General features: G+C 41.0%; 1 protein-coding gene across 1 annotated transcript; it reads right to left on the minus strand.

Annotated features, from left to right (window-relative positions):
• On the minus strand, positions 1-23609 carry LOC114668311 (glutathione S-transferase theta-3-like). Its single transcript, XM_028823985.2, has 5 exons — positions 23296-23609; positions 14861-14948; positions 7730-7880; positions 6726-6902; positions 1-832 (listed from the first exon to the last, which is right to left on the minus strand). The coding sequence occupies exons 1-5, from the start codon at positions 23405-23407 to the stop codon at positions 632-634; spliced, it is 729 nt and encodes a 242-aa protein (XP_028679818.1). The 5' UTR covers positions 23408-23609; the 3' UTR covers positions 1-631.
• Between the last annotated feature and the right edge of the window lie 3828 nt (positions 23610-27437).

Below are 27437 nucleotides of genomic sequence, written 5' to 3' on the forward strand. Positions count from 1 at the left end.
TTTTAATATTTGTGAACTACAATAGGTTTATTTCTCTTTTTGTGAACTACAGGGTGTTTATTACTCATTTTGTTTTATATTTGAAGTAATGTAGTAGACAGCAAAGGGAAGGATTAAATAATTAGAATGGAAAACGTAAGCTCTAATCATCACTTATGCCATTACAAATAAAAAACTGCTTAAACCTCAACAGGCAGTTCTACGACACCACAGTTGACACCCATATAACCAAAGTCTTAATTTCTTCACCAAAAAAGTCTCAAATCCCGGGCTAAATGGTATGCTGTATTTATAAAGCCTGCATATAATATCTTAGAACATCTTTAATTACTGTACATGCATGGTATTTTAGATTCATGCATTTAACTTATAATCTATATAGCCATATAACAACTAGTAGTAAATATAATTTTCATTTACATAAGTAAAAACCAAAAAACCTTTATACTTCGAGGTATGTATGCTATTCAATGTATATTTTTGTCAAATAGCTTTTTTTTTTTTTTTTCCAAAAGGCACTTATTTCTGAATTAACAGTCAAAATGCACACTTAGCTGAGAACTCTCTCTATCACAAAGGATAATGAACATTTTTACTTTTTAAAAAAAAAAAATAAAAGGATAACCAAATCTCAATTGAAAAGCTTGTGAATCTTGGGCTTCAGAAAATCCAGCATGCCATTCTTTTCAAAAGTGTCGGGAAGATTTCTGGCATTCAGGATGTCATTGTGGGCCTCGTCAAACAGTTTGGGGCCAATCTTGTTTCTGACTCTGTCCCGCCATGCAGCTACCTTTGGCCTGCCTTCAAAGACATCCAGACCAGAGCCAAGTGGCTAGAAAGATTAAAAAAGAAATAAAGACAAAATTACCAAATAAGACAGTACATCAAAAGTGGCAACAATGAAACGTGGTTTTGAAATTAAATGTTAGTAGAATCTAAAAACTTACAGTACTTGCTAGAAAACTAGATACATAGAAAAGTAATTCCAACCAACTCCTCAGAGTCGTTTCATGTATAACCTTTTGGTTTTATAATATCCTCTGAACAGATAAAAAGTCACAACGTACACCAGTGAACTTTCCATCAAGCCTATTACTTGAAGGAATATACAGATCAGAGACTGTGATTTTATTTCTAAGCCGAGATCTGCACAGTACAACTTACCATTTTTTGGAATGAGAAACGTAATAAAAAATGAAAATAAAAAAAAATACACAATCACTAATAAACAGTACAGTACAAAAATCAGAATGGTATTACTTCATGTTTAACTGCAGTTATTTTCTTCTGTGTTATTGTGACAAATGAACTATTATTTAACAATTTCTAGCCGAGTGGTGCTAATTCAAACCCTTTAATAGGGTGCTATAAAAACATCTTAGGGCACTATTATGGGCATGACATTTATTTTCCACATAACCACCCAGCTGCCTCTAGGCCTTTTCATGTTTCTAAGTCAAACTCGCCAGTTCATTTGTACTCCTTGTGGGCTTTTACAATTATGTTAGTGAAGTAATCCACTAAACTACTCGATAAACACACAGTACCACTGTAATCTCCGTGAACAGCTGCCTAATGTCTATTTAAGGGCTGTTTGGTATGTTTTCAATGTTTATTTAATGTGCAAACTGAATGCCAAGTATGTTAAATATACACTCTGTACTGCTCCACCATTATTATGTCCAGGGCAATGGCATAACATATATGTATCTCTTAATGGGCGCTTAGAGATGCTATATACCATCAATCCATAAAAAATTGTTAATTTACTATCACTTTCAAGAAAATGTTGATGCATCTGCACAGGTAATGCTGTGAGGGGATGTGTTGTGATGTGATATTTTGCATACAAGTTGATAAATATTTTGTATGTCTTTATTTGTAACTTAGACAAAACTGCGTCAGGAAAATGAATTTTTCGACAGAGTTGAGGGAAGTACATGAAACAAGTTTGGGACATGTTCCTCTGAAGTCTCTCAACCCCTATAGGAAAGCCAGGCTGCCTAACTGCCAAGCTTTACCTTAACATATGGTGTGGAGGGTGGCAGGTGTGAAGGTGTTCTATTCCCACATTGGTCAGAAGCCTTTAAGTACCACAACGTCCTTTTGGCTCTAGGGGTTGGACAGAACATCTATAAATTTGCTCAGATCTCACTCTCTCTCTCTCTTACCAAACTGATGCATGAAATGAAAAGGACACCACAATGAAGAGCACAGCTCGGCAGCCATATTGAGACAGGCATGTGGCCTGTTCTGAAGAAAGCTGACCACAAAATGAGGCCTTAACTAGAGACATTTTAATTAACTACAAGTCTGTGTGCCGCCTGAAACTACACATCAGCATTTATCAGGTTGTATGGTTGCCAATATTCAAATGAACTTTGCATATTGTTAGTATTTATGAATATTATCAATAATACATTATTTAAAGTGTAACTTAACTCCTGCTTGTCTTTTACTACACCTAATTCCCTGAGGTTATAGATGTAGGAGGGAAGGTGGGGAGAAATTATATGGTACAATACCTTAGAAACAGTGGTAAGTCTGTGAGATTTGAGGCGTTCTGACAGAGGCTACATATTAATAATACAATAGGGGAAAGAGAGTATTATAATAATAATAATTCATTACATTTATATAGCGCTTTTCTCAGTGCTCAAAGCGCTATCCACACAGGGAGGAACCGGGAAATAAACCCACAATCTTCCACGGTCTCCTTACTGCAAAGCAGCAGCACTACCACTGCGCCTCCTGTGAAAATATAATACTCAACCAAGACAAAACAGGCTGCCAACTGTTATTTTGGATATTCAAGTTTCACTCAGCAAGTGAATGTCAGTGCCAGTTTTTAAAACACATTAGGGGGCTTCACTCACCAACCCCTTTCCCCATCCCACCCCGCCAGCGGCCGATTCTCCAAAACCCCCTCTTAAAACGGTGATACAATGAGAAACAAATACTTTTTTGTTTTTTACTCCTCTTTGCTCGAGCAGCTGCTACCCTCATGCATGATCTATAATTCACTCGCCTACCTCTCCAACCCGCCAGCGGTAGGCGCCGTTGTGAAGAGGGGGGGGCTGAGCGCACCCCAAGGAGACGTGGCCGCTCCTCTGAAACCCCTCTTAAACGGTGATACACTGGGAAACAAGTAACAGGTGTTTTTTTCACCTCCACTTTGATTGAGAAGCTGCTGGCTTGCTGCCGTGCCACGTGATCTGCATTTCGTGCGGAGCTTCGAACATTTACAAGCCTGTACAGCACCTGAATATTCAATCTCTTTTCGCTGTTTCCGTTATTTCCCCCTGAGTAATAGTTTCACTTTGTTTACGCTAATGTGATCTTTACTCTCATTTTTGGAGACTTTCGAATTTTCCTGCTTCCATTCTCTCTAACCTGCTCTGCCTGTGTATCACGGGACTTGCGTCTGAAGGTTGTAAGAATGATGTGACTTGTCCGTCTCGCGGGGAAGTGAAAGTGTGTCTCCATCCATCCATTTTCCAACTCGCTGAATCCGAACACAGGGTCACGGGGGTCTGCTGGAGCCAATCCCAGCCAACACAGGGCACAAGGCAGGAACCAATCCCGGGCAGGGTGCCAACCCACTGCAGGACACACACAAACACACCCACACACCAAGCACACACTAGGGCCAATTTAGAATCTCTCTCTGAAAGATCTCTCTTCAAAAGATCAGGAAAAAGTCTTGACTCGGCGCAAGTTTTTTTGTTATAATAGAGTGATTTGTGCTGTTAAGGATCCGGCCTTTACTATGGCAAATATCCAGAGGTGAATGCATTGGCTGTCATTTACAATAAAACCATTCATCAAATGTTTGTATCCACACAACGGATGTTAAGAGAGGATGCACACCATTCACAAACTAATCTTTTGTTCCATACAATGCAAGACAAAGACAGCTGACAAGTAGATGGAGGATTAATTTAATCCCGTGTTTATTTTCTACATATAACACAAAGAGCCACCTCATCTCAATTGTGAAGATTGCCTTTGGTGTGGTCTACTGTAGCCCCTGTTCTACATCTGCAAACAGTTTTCTGCAAAGGGACAGAAAATCCAAAACGTCGTCATATTAAGTGAATTATTAACAGCCTACATTTTACTGTCTGCTTTAGTGTTTATCTGATCGAGTTCTAGAACACTTTAATGCGCAAAGAATTATGGGATAAACTGTCACAATGTGAAACCATTACAAAAATAACACAAACCTAGCTTGTTGTGCTGTACAGTATATTATGGCACCTTTTTCAAAACTCTTAGGAAAATCATATTGGTGGTCGTACTACACGACAGACCCAAAGTAATCATCTCGTTACAAAGGTCTGGTTATAGCGGAAAGTATTTTTGTCCTTACGACCCACAGCCTGATTGAAGTTATTAAAACATTTAAAAAGAGCCTAACATGCCCTGTAACCACCCTTATTATAAACTGACACCGATTTTACCCTTGCTTTTATTTAAACTTACAAATCACGTGAGAGAGCTCCTTAATAGGCTTCACTTCTAACTGAAATAATTGAACTCTGTCAGAATATCAGTGAGGTTTTAAAAAAGCTATCAAATGAGGGTACCCTCGTGAATAACAAGTATTAAAACAGACTTTGATATTATAGATCTTCGGACACTTTGGTAACTTTAAATTATCTATCTGCAAGACAAGAACTTAAGCTAAATATAAAGAAAGTTTAAAGCCGGTATTAACAAGACAGCCAAATTGCTACTGTTATGGAGACACTGCGAAAAAATGCTGGCCTGGCCAGGCCTTGGCATAAAGAAGAGAGGTAAGATACAAAGAAGAAGTGGTTGGTGGTACCAATACTCGGGTGGCATTGCAGTGGTAGTGCTGCTGCTTTACAGTAAGGAGATTGTGGGTTTGCTTCTCGGGTCCTCCCTGTGTGAAAAGCGCTTTGAGTAGTGAGAAAAGCGCTATATAAATGTAAAGTTATCCTCACAGGTGGCGCAGTGGTAGTGCTGCTGCTTTGCAGTAAGGAGACTGTGAAAGATTGTGGGTTCGCTTCCCGGTTCCTCCCTGTGTGGATAGCGCTTTGAGTACTGAGAAAAGCGCTATATAAATGTAATGAATTATTAGTAAAGAACTATTATTATTAATACTGTCTATTTTGGTTATGGTAACCCTCTGGAATGGTAATGTGGCTTAGAGGCTGCTGATGGCCACACAAGCTCCCTATGCAAGAGCTAAACAGTCCAGAATGGTTTATCTTAACCCCCGAGATGACAGTCATGCAGGCTAACAGTCTAACTAGAGTCCTGCTTTGCTCCTGAGATTCTATATGGAGCCTCAGAGATGCAAGAAAACCCGTGGCCACCAGAGGGAGCTCTGCCAGAGAGGCTACAGGACAGCAGGAAGGGGTTTCAGACTCCAGTTGCCATTCTTGAAACTACAGAGTTACATAAAAGTCCTGACTTTGGAGACAGAACGTCACATTGATCAATAAATATGTTTGGAGTTTTGTCTGTCCTCGTTTTTCCTTTGTATTAAATGTAAAGATCTGAAAGCATAGTCTCCTTTAAGACAAGCACTACACAGATGAGACAAGGATTCTTCTCACCTCATGTGTAAGGAGGTAATGGATAAATGCAGACTTCAGCTCAGACAGAAGTCAAGAACACTTAACTAATCCAGAATCTGAATGTGAGCAGAACTTCAAACCAAAAACATTGCACAGCAAAGAATTAAGCCATATATTTATGTCCCTTAATTTAAATATGCTTTAAAAGAAGATTCAATTATTATCAATCAAATTTCATACACTAACCATATCATGCTTTCTATACCACAGTTTCATAAATGTAAATGGGGGGAAAGGATGTGTTTAGCATTCAACATTCTAATAGGTTTTAGCCTTTAGTTCTTTTAAAAGGGTGGCGCAGTGGTAGCGCAGTAAGGAGACCTGGGTTCGCTTCCCGGGTCCTCCCTGTGTCTGCATGGGTTTCCTCCCACAGTCCAAAGACATGCAGGTTAGGTGCATTGGGGATTCTAAATTGTCCTTAGTGTGTGTGTGTGTGTCCTGTGGTGGGCTGGCGCCCTGCCCAGGGTTTGTTTCCTGCCTTGTGCCCTGTGTTGGCTGGGATTGGCTCCAGCAGACCCCCCTTCCCCTGTAGTTAGGATATAGCGGGTTGGATAATGGTTGGATGGATGGATAAGATATTTAAAAATACACATAGTGAATAGGGTGGCATGGGGGCACAGTGGTAACGCTGCTGCCTCGCAGCAACCTGGGTTCGCTTCCCGGGTCCTCCCTGCGTGGAGTTTGCATGTTCTCCCCATGTCTGCGTGGGTTTCCTCCCACAGTCCAAAGACATGCAGGTTAGGTGCATTGGCGATCCGAAATTGTCCCTATCTATCTATCTATCTATCCATCTATTTATCTATCTATCTCTCTATCTAGTGGTGTGTGTGTCCTGCGGTGGGCTGGCACCCTGCCCAGGGTTTGTTCCTGCCTTGTGCCCTGTGCTGGCTGGGATTGGCTCCAGCAGACCCCCGTGACCCAGTGTTGGGAAATGACTGACTGACTTTTTTTTAAAAATACATCACTGTGGTTAACAGATTACAAAAGAGGGACAGATTATGAAGTAACGAGTGACAGAGTTTCAATATATGCCACCAATTTCAATGATAAAACACACAGATTTTGTAGTTGCTGAAATCATCAATCAGGACTTCATTCTCACAAGCGTTCACATACCTGCATTATTTCCACAATTGCCACAACATCTGCCAGGGAGATTTCGTCACCCACAATGAAAGGGTGGTCCTGAAGGAATTTGTCTTCAAACAATTGCAGGGTGTTGTTCAAGTCTTCCATTGCTGAATCCATCTTGGGTTTGGGGACATCTTCACCGGTTATAACAGGAATCATCAGCTGTGGGCAGGATGTTCATTTTTAATTGCAGTTTCAGCCATTGCTCATAAAATAAGTAACAAAAGTGAATTCTTATGTTCATTAAAATTTCTTTACATTTCACTTAAGCAACTGAACCCATAATGCCAAAAAAATAAAAAAGTTAAATGCGTTCTTTTTATGTGCATTTATTTAGAGGTTATAACATTAAAACATTGGCAAACACGGGCAAAACAAAACAACTCAATTTCATAAAAAAAATACATTAAGCTTTTATCTTGCATTTACAAAAGTACAATATTAAAAGATCTTAGCATAACAAGACAAGCAGATAACGTGCTTCTTTTGGTATTCATTAGAAATAAAACTCCTACTGCATTCAGAACACACACTGGAAAAATTCCATCCATCCATCATGTAACCCACTTGCCAATAAAGGATTGTGGGCAGCCTGTGGTTTTCCCAGTAGCTTTGGCCAAGATGCCACTCTTTACATAATCTGAACAGCAGCAACTCCAGATTTTCTATACAGTTCAACAGCAAACAATGTACAGCAAAGAAAAGTAACCTTGTCTAACAAGTGAAGTTGATTTAGATTTGATTTATACAACTTATTTCTTCTTTTGTTACTCTATAAGCATGGTGTTACGGAGCACCATTGCACTAAAGTAGTTGTTCTTCACATTGGAATCACAGGGCAGTCTCTACAATGTGTGTGTGTGTGGAAAATATCAAAAATATGTCATTATTTTTAAAAAAAAAAGGTGAACTTTTGTACTACAAATAGTGTATTAAAAAACAAAAACAGCCACTAAGAGCACTTGACTCGAGTGACTCCATTTACATACCCTGAACCAGAACATCTTGGCTGCATGTGCCCGCATTGCTGAGTGCTGCCAGGACAGATATTCATCCACTCTTGCTCGTTTTATGGGATCTTCCGGGTACCAGTGATCTGGAGTCTGGTATTTTCGACACAAATACAAGAGAATTGCAATGCTGCAGTGAGGGGGGCAAAACAAAAAAATCTTAGTTAGAGTGAGAATAGTGCTGTTTATACTTCTTGTCCATACTAACAAGTCTAGCCCTGAAATGCTAAAATCTACAGATCGTAATTGGGTGTTTTTGTGTTTAACCAAACTCTTTATAACTAAAGATGCGCAATACCATGACTGCCCTGTATTATGGCCACAACTCTTTTACATTCCAACTTTTCCTATTCCACCCACATAAACCACATTAAGAAACCTCCTTACTTTCACCTTTGTAATATATTCCGTGTTCGCTCATTCCTCTCCTTTTCTAATGCTGAGAAACCTGTCGATGTGAATTTCCCCTTGGGATTAATAAAGTATCTATCTATCTATCGATTATTGTAACTCCATAATGGCAGGTGCTGATTCTAATCTTGTATCACAGCTGCAGTTGTTTCCAAACTCTGCTGTAAGAGTCCTTACACAGACCAGCAACAGTGAGCACATCACAGCCCTCCTGTTTCGTCTCCACTGGCTTCCTGTGTCTTACAGGATCGGATATAAAAATCTATAATTAATCTACAAAGCTTTAAATGGCCTTGCACTGGACTACAACAGTGACCTTCTCCATCCCTCTGCTCCTGTTAGCCCACTAAGGTCCTCTGATTCTAGCAATCTTGTTGTGCCCCACACTAACCTGCACTGTATGACCGGGCCTTCAGCTGTATAGCGCCCAGACTTTAGAATGACAGATCAGCTGACTCCATTCATTCTTTTAAAAAAAAACTAGCCCACCATAGGTTTGGTTAACCGGATATACAATCTAAAGAGATTGTTATTTTCTTGAGAATTGTTACATATACGATATCCACTTTTACTTTAAAACTTCTGTAAAAACAATACTGTACTTGTCCTTTATTTCCGGTCCCCGGGCGTGGTTAAATCTCTTTCTTGCAGGACGTATAACGATGCTCGTATTGGCGGGGGGATGGGAGTGGGGATTGGCTGTACGCACGCTAAGGAGAAGCGGTCGAATAATCTGCTGGCTTTCTGCTGCTGGTGAGCTGTGTGTTTTGCTCGTCACTTGTAGTTGTTTTAAGAGCTGGGACCACATGAAGCGTGTCTGCCAAAAGCATTCCAACAACTGCTAGGTTAGATGTCCGTGGACTTGTTTTAACTGATGTCTCACTGCCTTGTCTCGTGTGACGTTGTAACAACAATACTTGTCCTTTATTTCCGGCCCCGGACGTGGTTACATCTCTTTCTCACAGGACGTATAACGCTGCTCACGTTGTGATGGAGGGGGGTGTTTAAGAGATGCCGTCGGATCATCTGCTGTCTTTCTGCTGCTGCTGTCACGCTGCCCGTCGATCATTTTAAAGCTTGTACAGCTGCTGTCCTTTTGCCACTTTGCATCTCTGCCACTCGCGTTGTGAAGGGTTGTTTGGCTGTACGCATGCTAAGGAGAAGCGGTTGGATCATCTGCTGGCTTTCTGATGCTGGCGAGCTGTGTGTTCTGCTTGTCGTTGTTTTAAGAGCTGGGAGCACATGAAGTGCGTCTGCCAAAAGCATTCCAACAACTGCTTGACTAGATGTCCGTAAGGTTGTTTTAAGTGTTGTCTCACGGCCTTGTCTCACGGGACGTTAAAGTGTCTCTCGCGGGACATCAAATTGTCTTCCGAGAAGATCACGTCTCGTCTCCCTAGTCTCCCTTCCAAGAGAGAGACAACTAAAAACTCATCTGTTCAGGAAGGCCTTCAACTTAATGTGACATTTTACCCCTTCTATCAGTTTACCACTCCATCCAAATGCTCAGGATAATTTGAGTGTGTGTGTGGTATATTATAAATAATGCTATATGTTAGGCTTTTCTTTTAATATTAAATTTAGTAGTTTACTCATGTTTATTGTCTTTTATTCTTTTTAATGCTTTGTATATCCAGTATATATCTGTTTTAGTGTTCTATACAGAAAACATTTGAATCCAATGTTACATATACCTGCTGTTGTTTCGGAGACTCTGTGAAGCAAAATGAGCATGGGAATGCCAATACATAAATAAAATGTATTATTAGTAGTAGTAGTTAGCAAGGGTTTATAGTTGGAAAACACAAAAGTGATCACACATCCCTAATGGAAATTTCATGTTAACCTGTCTTGGTCTACTTAGTGCCGATGGGCTCCTTGTTCATTGGTTTTTTGATGCCGCTCTTACAAAGGTGACGTTGTGAGATTTGTGTAGCACCTGCACAATCAGGGCCGAGAAGTTGGAAGCAATTTTTGGGTTATAGGAGTTGGAATCAGAAAACATGCTGACTTACTAAATGTAAATATTAATATAATGTTTTAAAATGTCCAATTTCACTTATATTAACTGTGGTGGGCTGGCACCCTGCGTGGGGATTTGTTCCTGCCTTTTGCACCCTGTATTAGCTGGGATTGGCTCCGGTAGACCCCCGTGACTCTGTGTTAGGATATAGCGGGTTGGATCATGACTGACTGACTTATATTAATTCAACTATTTTTTTCTTCTATCCTTTTGTAAAAATATAGTCTCTTTTCTGTAATTTTTTAAGTATTTAATAAATAATATAAAAAAAAGCCACAGTGGCTTAACTTTAACTAGATAGGGTGCTAAACAGTAGCCCCATGATTCACAATGGCAGTGATGAACTGCTTTGTACCTTGTATGTTGTGTGCTTCCAATCAGCATAGTAAATACATTAGTCTGAATACCAACAGGGGCGGCACGATGGCGCAGTGGGTAGCGCTGCTGCCTCGCAGTTAGGAGACCTGGGTTCGCTTCCTGGGTCCTCCCTGCATGGATTTTGCATGTTCTCCCCGTGGGTTTCCTCCCACAGTCCAAACACATGCAGGTTAGGTGCATTGGTGATCCTAAATTGTCCCTAGTGTGTGCTTGGTGTTTGTGTGACCTGCGGTGGGCTGGTGCCCTGCCCGGGATTTGTTTCCTGCCTTGCGCCCTGTGTTGGCTGGGATTGGCTCCAGCAGACCCCGGTGACCCTGTAGTAAGGATATAGCAGGTTGGATAATGGATGGATGATTACAAACAGAGGAGTCGGAGCAGAGGTATCATAAATTGAGGAGTTGGAGTCAGAGCATTTTATGTACAGACTCCGCATCCCTGTGCACAATAGTAATGGATCTGAATTGGGTGTCTGCTAGGTCTAATATCTTTCCATATTACCAGTTTGGGTTCTTGTTTTTCTAGAACATATCTTACTGAAGTTCTAGATGGGAATGTAAACTAACAATACACATGTAGTGTTTTTAGCAGAAGCCAATCTGGGAGAGTGAAATAGATACAAGTGACCAATTAAGTATCTTAAATAAATCGGAATAATTTTTGAATGATTAATACACATTGAATAACTCCATGAATCTCAAAAAACACAGAACAACAGGCACCAGGACAGTAGTGCAAAATGTACGCACATCAGCAGTAGCTGCGCCCAAAGTAATCAGATCAGACCTAGTAACAGACAAGGACGATGACCAAAGACAGCAGGCACTGGAATAAAATTAACATTTCATAACCCACTAGCAATGGCTCAGGATTTCAAAAGAAGAAAGGGAAGCATTGCTATCAAATGGGTGGCAGGAACAACGATCCTAAAGAAAATCTGGTGGATTTGGGGAACAACAGCTTGGTTGTAGAAGTCTGATTGGCCAAAAAGGACTTGGAAGGACACAAAAGGTTTGGAATTATCCATTTTAAAAGGACATGTAAAATAAATAATAGAGCTAAACTCTACACAGTAATGCCAAAGTGCTGGCATAGGAGGAGAAGGAATACGTGGCAGGAGAAAAACTGTATGAGAGTACGACCAAGAGCGCTGTAACATGGACGCATTTCAAAATGCCATTTTTCTAAAAGTTTCCTATTTGGCTCGCGCAGTTTCTCAGTCAGGAGAACAGCTTGTTTACAGAACAAATTCAAGGTTACCTGAAACACAGAAAGAACGAGGAAAACGGCAATCCATCAAAACATAAAGCCGAGGCAGTCAAGGATTTACTTAAAACAGATCTTTGCAAAAATATGAAAAGGTTCCAGTACTCAACCAGCAACCATTAACCGATTTTGAAATTTTCTTTACACATGTTTTAGTATCTTTCTTCCGTTTTAAGTACAGTACAGCAAGTCAGCCACGTCACCACCAGATGTCACTTAGTGGGTCAAATGTGTCACAGTGATGTATCCAGATTGTAAAGGAGTGCATGTAGACTTTAATTTCTGTGCCAGAATAAAAAACAATGCAAATGTCACTCTATCTGCAAAGCATTCAAGTGGAGAAATTGGATTTGGAGACGTGAAACTGCAAGCATGTTTTTAGGGGGGTAAGGTTAGTTTAACTGCATTAGAGGATATAAATTCAGCAGAACAGCCTACCCTAACTTCTGCACAGCACTTACCACACAGGATCGTTCTTCTGCTCCTAGTGGCACCGCTTCAGGGCTGGGCTGGCGCTGGATGTGGAAACTCCACCAACACTACAGAGCCTTTCAATTTTAAGTAACCCCTAGTGCAGCAAATAGGGAGTTCCAAGTGTGACTCAGCACTCAGCTATTGTGAAAAACAAGGGTGTTTTACAGGACAACCAACATGTAAACTACAAATATTTAGCTAATCTAACAACAAAGGGCAACTCTAAACATCCATTCAGAATATTTAAAGAAAAAGTAGGTGAGACTGGTAACACTGGTCTACAAAAAATATTTTTTGTTTGCTACTGGGAACTTCAGAGAGGCTCTTTATTAATTTTTTTACACTGATCTCAAATATGAAATTGGAATTAAAGTAGCACGTCAGGTTTTTGAGAAACACATCATTGATGTTTTGACACTTTTGAATATCAATATAATATCCATCCATCCATTATCCAACCCGCTACTACAGGGTCACGGGGGTCTGCTGGAGGCAATCCCAGCCAACACAGGGTGCAAGGCAGGAAACAAAGCCCACCGCAATCAATATAATAAATCAGCACAATATCTGGAGCTTGGACTCTGTCCCACCAAAATTGTTTTGATGTGTTTATTCGGAAAACAAACCAGAAGACAATACCAGAGACACGCGAAAGCATATTTATGTCAATTTACCTCAATATAAAAGTGAGGTCAGCGTGCACAAAAATGTTGGAGGCACTCACTTCTGCGTTTGTACTGCACATCTGTCTCTCTTTGTAAGAACCAACAGTAGTCACCCATCATGCTCGGAGTGAATTTTCCCCGATATCAGTTTTCCGTCACCTTTATATCTTTATGACATCTTTCCCCATGCTCATCTCTGACGTCGCTTAGATTTGGTGGAAAAAAGTCGAGATGAGAATGTAAAAAATGCGTCTTCAGTGACATTCAGGCTCCCGTAAGCTAATATACTTTCAGCATATTCTCCATAAGCTCAGCATAATTCTCTGCTCTATGCCTGTCAAGAAAATTCTAGACAACCTGCACGAATGAGGGTGCTGATTCAGTTGGCTTCAGTTTCTTTTCAAACTCATCGTCAAGCATCAGTTCACGGATTTCAGGACCAACAAAAACACCTTCCTTAATTTTGGCTTCACTTTTCTCGAGACCAAACTTATTTCTTAAATGCTGAAATGCATCGCCTTTACTGTCCAGTCTCCCTAGTTGTCCAAGAGCTGGAACATCCATCCATTCATCCATTTTCCAACCCGCTGAATCCGAACACAGGGTCACAGGGGTCTGCTGGAGCCAATCCCAGCCAACACAGGGCACAAGGCAGGAAACAATCCTGGGCAGGGTGCCAACCCACCGCAGGACACACACAAACACACCCACACACCAAGCACACACTAGGGCCAATTTAGAATCGCCAATCCACCTAACCTGCATGTCTTTGGACTGTGGGAGGAAACCGGAGCGCCAGGAGGAAACCCACGCAGACACGGGGAGAACATGCAAACTCCACGCAGGGAGGACCCGGGAATCGAACCCAGGTCCTCAGATCTCCCAACTGCGAGGCAACATCATAACTAAAAAAAGAGACGTGCTGCTAGACGAAAACGGTTTTCAGATTTGAAGTCAGCAAGTAAAATTTGTTACAAGTGCAGGTGAAAGAATCCCAGTAGCAAAATGCTTGTTGACCAGTGAGATTCAGCAAAATAACTGCAACTTCTACACTAGGTCAAGAGTTTCCCCCTTATTGATGTTTGTGTCTTTTCCCAGTTGCTTTTTCTTCCATTTTGTTTAATTAATTAAAAAAAAAAATCGTTTTCCAAAACAAGAAAGATACACTCTGAAATTGTCTATTCTAGAGAAGAAGAAAAAATTAATTAAAAATTACATTAGTCCTATTCTGTCCGACTTTACCATTAGCTGTTGAACACATTAAGCCTCACAGTTAGGAGACTTGGGTTCGCTTCCCGGGTCCTCCTTGTGTGTATGGATGGATAGATAGATAGATACTTTATTAATCCCAAAGGGAAACTCACAAATGGAGTTTGCATCTTCTCCCCGTGTCTAAGTGGGTTTCCTCCCACAGTCCAAAGACATGCAGGTTAGGTGTATTGGCGATTCTAAATTGTTCCTAGTGTGTGTGCTTGGTGTGTGTGTGTGCCCTGCGTTGGGCTGGCGCCCTGCCCGGGGTTTGTTTCCTACGTTGTGCCCTGTCTTGGCTGGGATTGGCTCCAGCAGAACCCCGTGACCCTGCATTAGGATATAGCGGGTTGGACAATTGGACAATGACTGACACCTTAAGCTGAATAAACTACAGAAAGAAACTGAAATAATCTCAATGATTTACCCTGTTGAAATACAAGGGTAATGTAACTAAGTTAAAAGCCTAATGGCCCGCGTGTGAGCAGTTCAGTTAGTCTCATGGTCTTCTTTAACGTACACATTTTATTGATTGCCCGATTCTGTGCACCATATGGTGTCCCATATCACTCCACTAATTCTAAAGGATATGAATAACTGGACAACATTCCGCTATTATTACCAAACAAAAAACAAAAAAAAAAAAACCTTTCCGCAAGGGTGAAATCCCCATCTTTCATGGCAGGTACTTTTCTCAATAGATTAATCTTGCCGAATTCTTCTCCATATTGCTGACCTGGACCATATTTAAAAAAAGAGAAAAATTATTTTTATTACAACAACATTTATTTATATAGCACATTTTCATATAAACAATAGCTCAAAGTTATATGAAAAAAAAACATGAGATTAGCCAATAATATTAACGACTAAGTAACAAAGAAAATGGTAAGGCAGGTATTATAATATTTATATTGGAAATGTACACAAATCCCACTCCTGGGAACCCGCATTTCAACATCAGGTAACTGAGAGCACAATAGAATTAAAAAACTTCTTTATGTGAACAAAAAGTGAGAATATTAGAGAAGTGAATGTGCACTATGATGGTTTAGATCTCTCCCAGAGCTTGTTTTTGTCATACGCTCAACAGAAAGAGCTTTGACTTCCTACAATCTTGAATTGGACTAAGTCCATCCATCCATCCAACCCACTATATCCTAACTACAGGGTCATGGGGTCTGCTGGAGCCAATCCCAGCCAACACAGGGCGCAAAGCAGGAAACAAACCCCGGGCAGGGTGCCAGCCCACCACAGGACACACACACACACGCACACACACACTAAGGACAAATTAGGATCACCAATGCACCTAACCTGCATGTCTTTGGAATGTGGTCAGCTCAGAAAATGTAAGAATGGAGGCATGAATCCTCACAATATGCCTGACAAAATACATGTATTACAGCGGCGAAGGAGTAAGTCACACAGTACCAATATCACAGACTGTTGCGAGTGGTGTTTACTGAGACCATAATGTATTGATTTACAATCTTTGTTATTTTTTGGGAAGTGTACGAAACAAGTGAATAAAAAAAATTAAATAAAATCGGGAGTGGTCTCCCGTAGACTTTTTCGTATACTCAGATATGGGGATGGATATTGAAGGATTAAACCACAAGACAATGATTATATTTTATGCACATTGAAGAAACATCAACAACAAAGTAAAATCAAATTTATAACATATTGAACAATTATTATAAAAGTACAGTTGAATAAATCAGACTCTGTAGCTGCCTGAATAAAAGGTTACGTACTACTTCTGGTTAGTGGATATAGCACAAAAGTTGATAGAAACCTACGTTTTGTACCTAATACTTGTATGCAAAATTTGGTTGACCCACACAGAGACAGACACAGAGGCAGACGAACAGACAGAATTTTTAAAAAAATGGTACTTTTGGACTCAGTACATTGAGATTCACCAAAACGTCGAAATGGGATTTTTAGAGAATTCCAAAACTTGCCCTATACTTCGTGTACGAGAAAGTCAGGGAGGTCTAAAACGTTGAGATTCATCAAAATCTCGACATCAAATCTTTGGACGATTACAATACTTTCTCTACACGAGAAAGTAAAAATGCAAAATATACAGAACACAAATTAAAAATACGGGGACAAAGACTCTTCTCCTTCTTTCGGCTGCTCCCGTTAGGGGTTGCCACAGCGGATCATCTTCTTCCATATCTTTCTGTCCTCTCCATCTTGTTCTGTTACACCCATCACCTGCATGTCCTCTCTCACCACATCCATAAACCTTCTCTTAGGCCTTCCTCTTCTCCTCTTGCCTGGCAGCTCTATCCTTAGCACCCTTCACTCTTTATACCCCTCATCTCTCCTCTGCACATGTCCAAACCAACGCAATCTCACCTCTCTGACTTTGGCTCCCAACCGTCCAACTTGATCTGACCCTCTAATGTCCTCATTTCTAATCCTGTCCATCCTAGTCATACCCAATGCAAATCTTAGCATCTTTAACTCTGCCACCTCTAGCTCTGTCTCCCGTGCCACTGTCTCCAGCCCATATAACATAGCTGGTCTCACTACCGTCCTGTAGACTTTCCCTGTCACTCTTGCTGATTCCCATCTGTCACAAATCACTCCTGACACTCTTCTCTACCCATTCCACCCTGCCTGCACTCTCTTTTTCACTTCTCTTTCACAATTCCCGTTACTCTGTACTGTTGATCCCAAATATTTAAACTCATCCACCTTCGCCAACTCTACTCCCTGCATCCTCACCATTCCACTGACCTCCCTCTCATTTACACACATGTATTCTGTCTTGTTCCTACTGACCTTCATTCTTCTCCTTTCTAGAGCAGATCTCCACCTCTCCAGGGTCTCGTCAACCTGCTCTCTACTATCGATACAGATCACAATGTCATCAGCAAACATCACAGTCCAAGGGGACACTGGGACAAAGACTGGTTATGTTTTTTTTTCAGTGCCCCTTATGGTGTTAAGGTACCTGGAAAGCATTCACCATGATAGTCATCATTCATAATTAACAAATATGTCACAGATAGATAGGATATGAAAGGCACTATATAATAGATAGACAGACAGACACTATACGATAGATAGATAGATAGATAGATAGATAGATAGATAGATAGATAGATAGATAGATAGATAGATAGATATGAAAGGCACTGTATAATAGATAGATAGACAGATACACAGATAGATACTTTATTAATCCCAAGGGGATATTCCCATACTCCAGCAGCAGTATACTCATAAAGACAATATTAAATTAAAGAGTGATAACAATGCAGGTATACAGACAGACAATAACTTTGAATAATGTTAATGTTAACGTCCCATTTGATGGGACTGCTCATATTATATAACTCTTCTTATATCTCAAAGCCTAACAAAACAACATATGCCATTTACATTATAAATCTGTTTAACTAACAAAAGAGCCAAATTGATGTTTCCCAAGCTGGAAGCCGGCAACCATTTACGTCACCTTGCGTGTCAAGGTCCTAAAATGTAACTCTGTCTATCCCATGTGGCGTCCCCTATGCTTAGACTTGGGCCTTCCTGAATTTAACAATAAAATCACGTCATCTGTTATATAATTTACTTTCCTGTACTTTACTTGCATTCTTCCTTCTTAAACTTTATCCACAATTTACTACGTCCTCCAACCTTCTTACTTCAGCAGATTATAAGATTTGCGTAATTATTGTTCTGTACATATGAATGCTCATATTTCCTTCAATTCAAGTAAAGTTATTTTTATATATGCGTATGTACAGTATGTGTGCGTGAGTGCTTGCGTGCAAGCCCAGGAACACACGGCTACTCCTTTGTGGAGACACCGCTTTCTTGCATAAGTCAGGAGGTTCACTCTGCGATGGACTGGCACAGCTCTCCAAGGACTGTTTCTGCCTTTGGAAAATGGAGGAATGGATGGACAGAACAGAAGAAAAAAAGCACCTGCCAAGAAGAGTTTCAGCTGGGAAACCTGCCATCCTGTCCTAGAAAAGTCACCTCAGGTGTGCCAAACACCCAAAAGATATTTGATAAAATAATTAGCTCTCCAAATTGTTAGTGAGACAGCGTTACATCCCAAGAGAGGCAAACATAGTGTGGAAAATGCTCTAGAGGCCTAGCAGCTGTTAGGTTGGCATACTGTAAAATGATAAAATTATATTTAATTATGAAGGTTGGTCAGAAGAGTTCCTGTTTGACAATCATTTTGAATTGGAAACAATAATAATAAAAAACACACACAACCTTTACCATGAACTGTACCCTACTTATCAACTTTCCTTGTCCAACACAGAAACTGTGCTGTAATTACGTTGGCTTAGGAGTATACAAAGGTTTGTAATTAAGTAATAAATATCAATTTGACTTCCTATTAAATCAAGCATTCATTTTTCAATTATTAATTAAAAAAAAAATCTACAGGGCAAACTGGATTGTTTAGCTGCTTGAGGGGAATCAAAGCAACCACAAGTGAATTACCTGCTGGAATGAAAGAAAGAGAAGTGAGCAGACGCCTCTCACCAAAAGCCACAGCTCCTCAGTTCACGCCATAGTACTGCGGCCCACTATGGAGGAAGCCTCTCATTATCACCCCTGCAAGCAGCTGCTGACAGGCTGATGGAGTTTCTTGCGTCGTGTAACTTCTCATTTTCTAGTTTGTGTACCGTGGCTGTAAATTCCGACTTAACTTGGGGATATGAAACTTGTCAAGGCGGTGTATGCAAGCAAGCCTGTATTCCCATAGTAGTGGTCATGTGTAAGATATATTGATGCAATTTTTATGGCCAAATTTCTGGTGGTGTGCACTAAAGCAACATGGATATGACAATAAGCTGACACTTCAGCAGTCGCACTCATTTCCACATGCTGAAATTGCACAAACCGTTTCACAAAGTGGCAAATACACAGGCAGCGGTTTACTTTATACTGACAGAAAACTCACTCACTCCAGCAGTAATACGTAACAGTGCATAACATTAACAAAATGATCATAACCTAGAATTACGCACACAAGGTAACAATCATAATGATATAAATTATGCATATTTTCCCTGTGCCAGCGTGCCTATTATAAAAGTCTAGTGTGATATTCAGCACAATGGAAGGTGACATTTTATAGTCTGACAGCCTAAGAGCCCCAGCAGCGAGTTATAGAGCATTAAATAGCACTTATGTAGAGATGAAATCAGATAAAGTCTTTTGTGTCCAGTCAAATAACAATTGATGATCACTTGTATAATTTCACCTCTCCAGAGGAAGGTAAAGGAGGATTTTTATAGTCTTTAAAAGATGGGCACTCTGAAGGAAGGGGCAAAGTTGTGTCTATGGTATGCCAATAAGAATGTAAGTACAGTGGACCCTTGACTTACGAACTCAATTTGTTCGCGAGGGTTGGTTGTAACTCAAGTTGGTTATAAGTCAAGACTACTTTTCCCATAAGAAATAATGGAAATACCCATAATGCGTTCCGAACCTCCCACAGCAACACTTACTTAACCTTTTCATAATAAAAAAGGGTTGTATAATGTGCATAATTTACCAAAAACACCAATAATTTTTATAATGTACTAACCGAAAAGTTATAAAAAGTGCCTAGCCTACCAGAAACAACAATTTCATAGTGTACTCACCATTTAATTTGACATCTTTGGGTTGCAGGAAGGGAGGAGGAGGAGAATGAAATTGAAGGCGGTTATTGTTTGGAAGGAGTTTCCTTATACAACTTTTTCTTTGTAAAATTGTCGAGATGGTGGATTTCGACAGGCTGTACATATTAGTGAGATCGGTCACACGAACGCCACTCTCATATTTCCGCACAATTTCCTTCTTTGTTTCGATTGTGATCGCTTTCTTTACCTTCGTTGCCTTCTTTTCCTTCCTTAGCAATTATCGAAATAAATTATATAAATCACTGCACTGACCGAAATTACGTCCACAAACACACGTATCTGGGCTCCGACTGACGCTTATGAACGTTCTCGGCTGTTTGTTTACAATCGCACAAGCGGATACATGTGACCGCATTCGGGTCGTAACGCAAGACGTTGGTCGTAATTCAAAACAAAAATTTTGGTCGTAAACCAAGTTGTTCGCATGTCAGGCCGGTCGTATATCAAGGGTCGACTGTAATATGAGAGAGCTTCATTTAAGGTAGAATGAGCCAGTTCCTACGCAGTGTGGTGTAGTTTGGACTTCAAATTCTGATGTTAAATTCATGTGCGCCTTGTAAATGTACTATTCATCTTCTCCTTCTCTTCCAAAACACAGAGAAAGATGAAACGATCCTGGGACGTCTCTGTCTCAGACCGGTATACTTTGTAGTGCTATGTCTCAATGAAAAAACAGTAGCTGATGACACATTCGCTTAACTACGACCAAAATAAAAAAAGAAGGCGTGTCCTGAGTTGAAGAGAGCGGTGTTTTGACGACGGAAAAATTAGGAGTTTGATATTCTTTGCAACCCACAGCCTCCAGCCTGGAGCTGCAAGTATGTGGAGCTAACTTACTTCATAATATTTGGCATTATTTGATTCATATAAGCCCTCTAAAACACTAATCTTAACCACAGTGTAAAAGGGCGGAGCTCTGGAGGTCTACAGTTTGACTCTATTGGTGCCCGTTGCAGTCAACCCCGCCTACTTGACTGCCCATTGCAGTCAACCCCGCCTACTTGACTGCCCATTGCAGTCAACCCCGCCTACTTGACTGCCCATTGCAGTCAACCCCGCCTACTTGACTGCCCATTGCAGTCAACCCCGCCTACTTGACTGCCCATTGCAGTCAACCCCGCCTATTTGACTGCCCACTGCAGTCAACCCCGCCTACTTGACTGCCCACTGCAGTCAACCCCGCCTACTTGACTGCCCACTGCAGTCAACTCCGCCTACTTGACTGCCCATTGCAGTCAACTCCGCCTACTTGGAGCTCCGGGCTGCAGTTACTTAGAGTAATTGAAAATGATAGAGGATGAGAGGTCAGAGCTGCGACTCCATCAGCATCCACCTTCAAGTAGATACCACTAGACCACTATGGCAATTAAAGTTTGGACTTCAAATTCTGAGGCTATGGGTTCCTTACTAGTAGCACTATGTGGCCATAACAAAAGTCCTTTCACCTGCCTGTGTTCCAACTGGAGAGAAAAAGAAAAAGAAATGTAATCAATTGTATTTCTCAACTGTTGTAAGTCGCCTTGGATAAAAACGTCAGTCAAGTAATAATAACCAGGGAGGTCTTTTGAAATGCTCAGTCCAGGCTGAGTCACTTCTCAGTTCTCATCTCACATAATGGCTTCAACAGAAGTCACCGTCCTCCCAGTGAAAATGGAAACAGGCAACTGCCACCATGCATGGACTGAGAGGAGACTGCCGAGCGTAACTCACAAGTGCTGTGCTTGACCCAAAGTATTTAAGAGGCCCTGAGGCTGAAGCATTCCGCGAGTCTAAAACTCTCTGCTGCTCCATCATCTTTCAGGAAGGAAATGGTTTGTTTGCATTTTCTGTCTGTTAACTGTAATGCTGTTCTTGAAACCTCTTTAAATTCATTCTAAAAATATTAAATCATTTAAAAATCAATTTAAAAAATATTAAGCCTCTCCCACACATAAGAGTACAGTACAATATGTATGCATGCCTGGAAAAATATATTCTTAAGTATATGTGGTATCTGTTGACAACACCATTCTGTCCATTTCGGACTGTTTTAATTGTGTATTGTATGTTGTTGCACAAAATAACTGCACACATTTTTTACTCTGCATTTGCTTTACACAATTTTATAGGTTTATTGGGTCATTCTTGTCACATGCACAGAGTCATATGTTATAGCTGCTATGCCTTTCTTATCTGTCAATGAGAAGACATGGCAAATAAAAACTTTGAACATAAACCCAGTTTAAAGGTCATAGGTGGCTTAAACAAATAAAACTCAGTTAATAAAGTGCTTTTCTCTACCGAATATCATCCCAAGCCACTTTATTGGTACACTACAGCTGCTTACTTGTTATCTTTGTGCGCTTGAAACAAAGGCAAGCCGGCATTGGAGCCAGAAATTGAAAACTGTGCTTTAAAGTCCACACAATGACCAGAGCCTTGTCAACTCCTGACAGTTTACTCTTGTACTGTGCGCTCAGCCCCCCCCAGCCACATCCCCAAAGGCATACATGGTAAGGCTTTTTGGGAGGAAATGGAGTTCCTAGGTACCTCCTTTCATATTTTTACAAACCGAACAAGAATTCCAACTTGTTAATTACCTTCTATACTCCAACCCTATGACAGAGGAAACATTTAACCATTTTTCTGCCCTTCAATTGGACACAGCCTATAATATCTACAGACACTTAAGTATTGAAATGTAAAAATGTAAAGACTGAGTGTTCAAGTATGATTTCAATTCATTCCAGCACAATTAATGCTTCTCATAATTAACCTCCACGTCAAAAGGTACAACAAGCACAAACTGTAAGGCAAAGAGGATATGTGTTTAATAAACAAGTCCTGCGTGAAGGTGCTAAAAACACTACTAGGGAGTGTTAGACTGATTAACTTTTATCAAATAATGCTTATTCTGTACAAAGAAATACAGGCAAACACAACTTGGTGTTTACTTTGTTGAATCAACGCGGTGAGGCGCACCCAAAAATCTGAATATAGCGAGTCAGTCATGAAGTCCACCGGCCCACTACAAAGCAGCAGGTGACAGTTCACCTCCCGTTTATTAAACTGAGCCAAAAGGATCTCGCATTCAAGTGGTGTACATGTAACGGTGTACCGGGAGTTTTCAGACCGGCGCGGGGTCCACGTTTGCAGTCTGCCGATCCACCTTGATTAATCATAACGCCCAAGTATTGTCAAGTATACGCTAATCTTAGTTCCGTCTACTACCGCTTTTGTTATTTTCAATCGATACATACAAATAACTTCTACTTGCCCTTATCAAGACATCTAAATTGTAGCTGCGCCGCACTTGGCACACTTACAAGGTTGTGAACACAGAAGAAAAGAGCAGGCTGAAAGTGCACGGACAGGTCAAGTGAAGGGGGCAGCGGTGGGGTCCCCTCTCGCAGGACGCGGACTTACCCTCTGCTAAGGCCACCTTCTTGAAGTCGAATTGTATCGAATTAGCCTTTGCGAAGATGTAAACGGATCTGCAGGGTTGGGAGAGTAGATCAAGGTACAACTCGAGCCCCATTTTGTCAGCGGTCCCCGGCTCTCGTGCGGCTCTCTTCCAAACCAGACTCACTCGCTCGCGTCTTCACTTACGCCTTCTGAGGCTATGAAGACTATTCGTCTTCTTCTCGTTCTCTTTCAAAGCACAGTGAAGGATGAAAGGTTCCTGGGACGTCTCTATCTCAGACCGGCATACTTTGTTGTGCTGATGACACATTGGCTTAACTACAACCAAAAAAAAAAGGAGGGCGTGTCCTGGGTTGAAGAGGGCGGTGTTTTGAGGGCGGAAAAATTACGAGTGTGGTATTCTTTGCAGCCCATAGCCTGCAGGCTGGAGCTGTAGCTATGTGGAGCTAACTTACTTCACAATATCTGGCATTATTTGATCCATATACGCCCCCTAAACCAGTGGCGTAGCTGGGGAGGGCAAGGCGGACATCTGTCCCCGGGCGCAGCATCCAGGGGGCGCCAAATTGATACACTATTATTTTAAATACATTTTTAAAATTTTTCTTTCCCTTCCTCATTGCAATTTTGCATCTGCCTAAAACAGTAATCTTAACCACTGTGTAAAAGGGCGGAGCTCTGGAGCTCAACAGTTTGACTCTATTGGTGCCCATTGCAGTCAACTCCGCCCACTTGACTGCCCTTTGCAATCAACCCCGCCTACTTGGAGCTCCGGGCTGCAGAGTTACTTAGTAATTGAAAGAGAATGAGAGGACAGAGCTGCGTCTCCATCAGCATCCACCTTCAAGTAGATACCAGTAGACCACTATGGCAATTAAAAAAAAATGACTACTGCGTAATGGAAATAACCCAAAATATTCTTCTGTCGCAATATGGGCTGTAAATAACTAGATATTAAAACTAATAATTCTAATAATAATAATAATAATAATTCTTTGCATTTATATAGCGCTTTTCTCATTACTCAAAGCGCTCAGCAATTGCAGGTTAAGGGCCTTGCTGAAGGGCCCAACAGAGCAGAGTACCTTTTGGCATTTACGGGATTCGAACCGGCAACCTTCCGATTGCCAGGGCATATCCCTAGCCTCAGAGCCACCACTCCAATTACAGTACACAAGGAAATGACTTAATGTTTATATTGACATTCTTCCATCCATATCCTGAAAGCATAAATCCACCACAGGACAACTACTTCTGCTTTCTTGCATCCATCCATTCATCATCCAACCCGCTATATCCTAACTACAGGGTCTGCTGGAGCCAATCCTAGCCAACACAGGGCGCAAGGCAGGAAACAAAACCAGGCAGGGTGCCAGCCCACCACAGGGCACACACACACGCCCATACACCAAGCACACACTAGGGACAATTTAGAAGCCAATGCACCTAACCTGCATGTCTTTGGACTGTGGGAAGAAACCCATGCAGACACGGGGAGAACAGGCAAACTCCATGCAGGGAGGACCCGGGAAGCGAACCCGGGTCTCCTAACTGCGAGGCAGCAGCGCTACCCACTGCGCCGCATTGTTCCTCTATTTGCAGATCTCCATCCCAACTACTGGCCGAAGCCACACCACTGTGAGACATTTAAATCTAAACCAAGGATTGAACCCAGCATGTCCATGCAGTCGTCGCCTGAATGCCTCTCAACTACTGCCATGTCCGATGGAGACACTGGCCTTCCACCTTTCTCTTTCCCTTGCCTTACGAAAAATTTCACTGCAATTGATGTTGTGCCCAAACCAACATCTCACAACATTCCTACTGATGGCATTTCTCTGCCTCTCCTTTGCTTTTGTCCCATTGATTTTCCCCAACAATGCAAAAGTTTCAGCGCCTTCAGCTCTGATGATGTGTCCATAATATTTTTATATTGTCTATTCTTCACTTCACTTAGTCTTTTGACCTCTGATCTCTTTAATACTCTTTTTCATTTGTTACCTTATTTGTTGGCAAAACGTTATAGCATTCTTCAAAAACATACATCTCACAGCTGTCTAGTCTACCAAACGTCTAGAATGTCCATCCTTGTTTTCTTTGTCATGTGTTGGTTTATAACGAAGTGATTTTGCTACATAAAAGCTGCTTTTGCCATAAAAGTCCTTTCTGTTGGTTTTTCAGATCACTTTTGTGCTACCTCGGTAACAAAAGTGAGCCACTTGCATGACATTTTCAATTTTACTTTGAATTGGCATTCTGGCACTAGTTCTCCTTTGTAAACACCGCACTGTTTTCGTAACGTTCCATGTTAGTCCCTTCTCTTTACTGTCTTTTACTCCCACATTTAACATTTCCAGTACTGCAGTATCATTTATTAATGACACACTGGTAACACTGGCATCTCCTACTACCCTTATTTTTTTTCCTATGCCTCTTAAAAATGATGAATGTACAGTAAAGCAAATTATTAAATAATCCCCCAAGCAGGACTCCCACATGAGCACTCTGTCTAGATAAGCCGCTGACACAAATTAGTGGCCGTCATGAAGCCAAGATATTCCGTACAATAAAGGAATACAAACTTCCATCTTCTTCTTCTTCTGGCTGCTCCCGTTAGGGGCTGCCACAGCGGCCATCAAACGTAGAATTCCTAGATGCGAGTATAGCCCTAGGACTACCGCCTTCCAGGATGCAGCTGCAAGATAAGCTTTAACCTCAGAGCCTACTACTTGATCTTAGTCTTTGCAATTTTAGCAATTGTGTAATCCTGTTTTGTTATTTTGTTTGCGGATTCCGTATGTTTTATTTTTTTGTCCTGAACTAGTAAGGTGTCATAGAGCTTCGGAGAGACTCCTAATGTCTATCCATTTGTTGGCCTTGTGTCTGTGTGAGCGTATTTTGCATCCAACAAACATTTAAGTTAGACACATATTTATGAGTTGTGCATTGGCGTCTAACTCGATTTGTAAAATACATTAAGAATATGCTGTGTGAAGATTCTTCAGCTTGCATACAACATTCTCAGATCTGTCTGACCCAATTCAGAGTCACAGTGGACCTGACCCTATCGCAGGAACTTGTCATGGATAAAGTGACAGTCCACCGCAGGACCTTTTTATGCACACCCCCACACTCACACAACGCCAGTACAGAACTGTCAGTCAACCCAGGAACTCTAAAGAACACTTTGGGGATGGGGGAGCAAAAGCAAACTACACAGAATGTTGGTTCAGTGTTTTATTTGGTGCTTTGAATCTACTTTTCTGCTATATGGAAATGTAACATTCTGCCTGTGAAATAACATATTTTCAGAGCAGGAATGTTCTCCTTTTTATGACTAACAAAATAAAACACGTATTCTTGTATTCCTCGGGCAAATGTCTGCCATCAGGAAAGGGAAATGAATGGTTTCACTTAAGATGAAAACACGCAAAGCAGTAATTGATGTCAAATAGCCGCTCAGGGCGCCTCGGACCAAATGTAAATAGTTTTAATAAACATATTGTCCCTATAAAGGCACTTAAGCAATTGTCAATGTTTTGTATTTTTGATAGAAAGAAAGAAAAAAAAAATCTATTAAAGAATTATTTGTATTTAGTTAAGGTGTTAAGAATATGTAGAACTCATGTGGTGCAGGACTGGATACACATCATGTGTTGTTTGCTTGACTTTTTTTTCCTTTAGTTCACAAAATATGTCCAGATAAGGGGGCTCTTTAACAAAAAAGACTAGTTAGCTTTTAGCTTAAAGCATAAAGAGCATCTTGGAGCCCGCGCTCTGTGGCAGTTACACCACTAAACCTTCTACTTTTAAGATTAACAGATGGCTTCAGGGCTTATTTTTGTCCAAGTTAACTACATCGGGTCGCTAACATCCTTCACATGCTCTATAACTCTGTGATGGCCGGCGCTCATAGGACAGCTTTCAACACCCAATGAACTTGTACTGGATAAAATGGATTAGGACCTGAGAATTCCAGTACATAAAATTGCAAAATCAAATATTAAGACACAATTTGTGACGATGTGGCCTAGAAATGGTCCCCCTTTATCCATTATGGGGTTAGGGGGTCCAAGCCAAACCTAATAGAATAGGGAGTGGAGAACCAATAATGGACAGGACACCTGTCCATCACTGGACACTCA

The sequence above is a fragment of the Erpetoichthys calabaricus genome, chromosome 18 (genome assembly GCF_900747795.2).
Source record: "Erpetoichthys calabaricus chromosome 18, fErpCal1.3, whole genome shotgun sequence".
Lineage (NCBI taxonomy): Eukaryota > Metazoa > Chordata > Cladistia > Polypteriformes > Polypteridae > Erpetoichthys > Erpetoichthys calabaricus.

Coding starts and splice junctions, on each gene's coding strand:
- LOC114668311 (XM_028823985.2), bottom strand. CDS start 23,407: ATGGGGCTCGAGTTGTACCTTGATCTACTCTCCCAACCCTGCAGATCC. Junction 14,949..23,295: donor GAAGGTGGCCTTAGCAGAGG/GTAAGTCCGCGT, acceptor AATATGGTCCAG/GTCAGCAATATGGAGAAGAA. Junction 833..6,725: donor CAATTGTGGAAATAATGCAG/GTATGTGAACGC, acceptor TAATCTTTCTAG/CCACTTGGCTCTGGTCTGGA.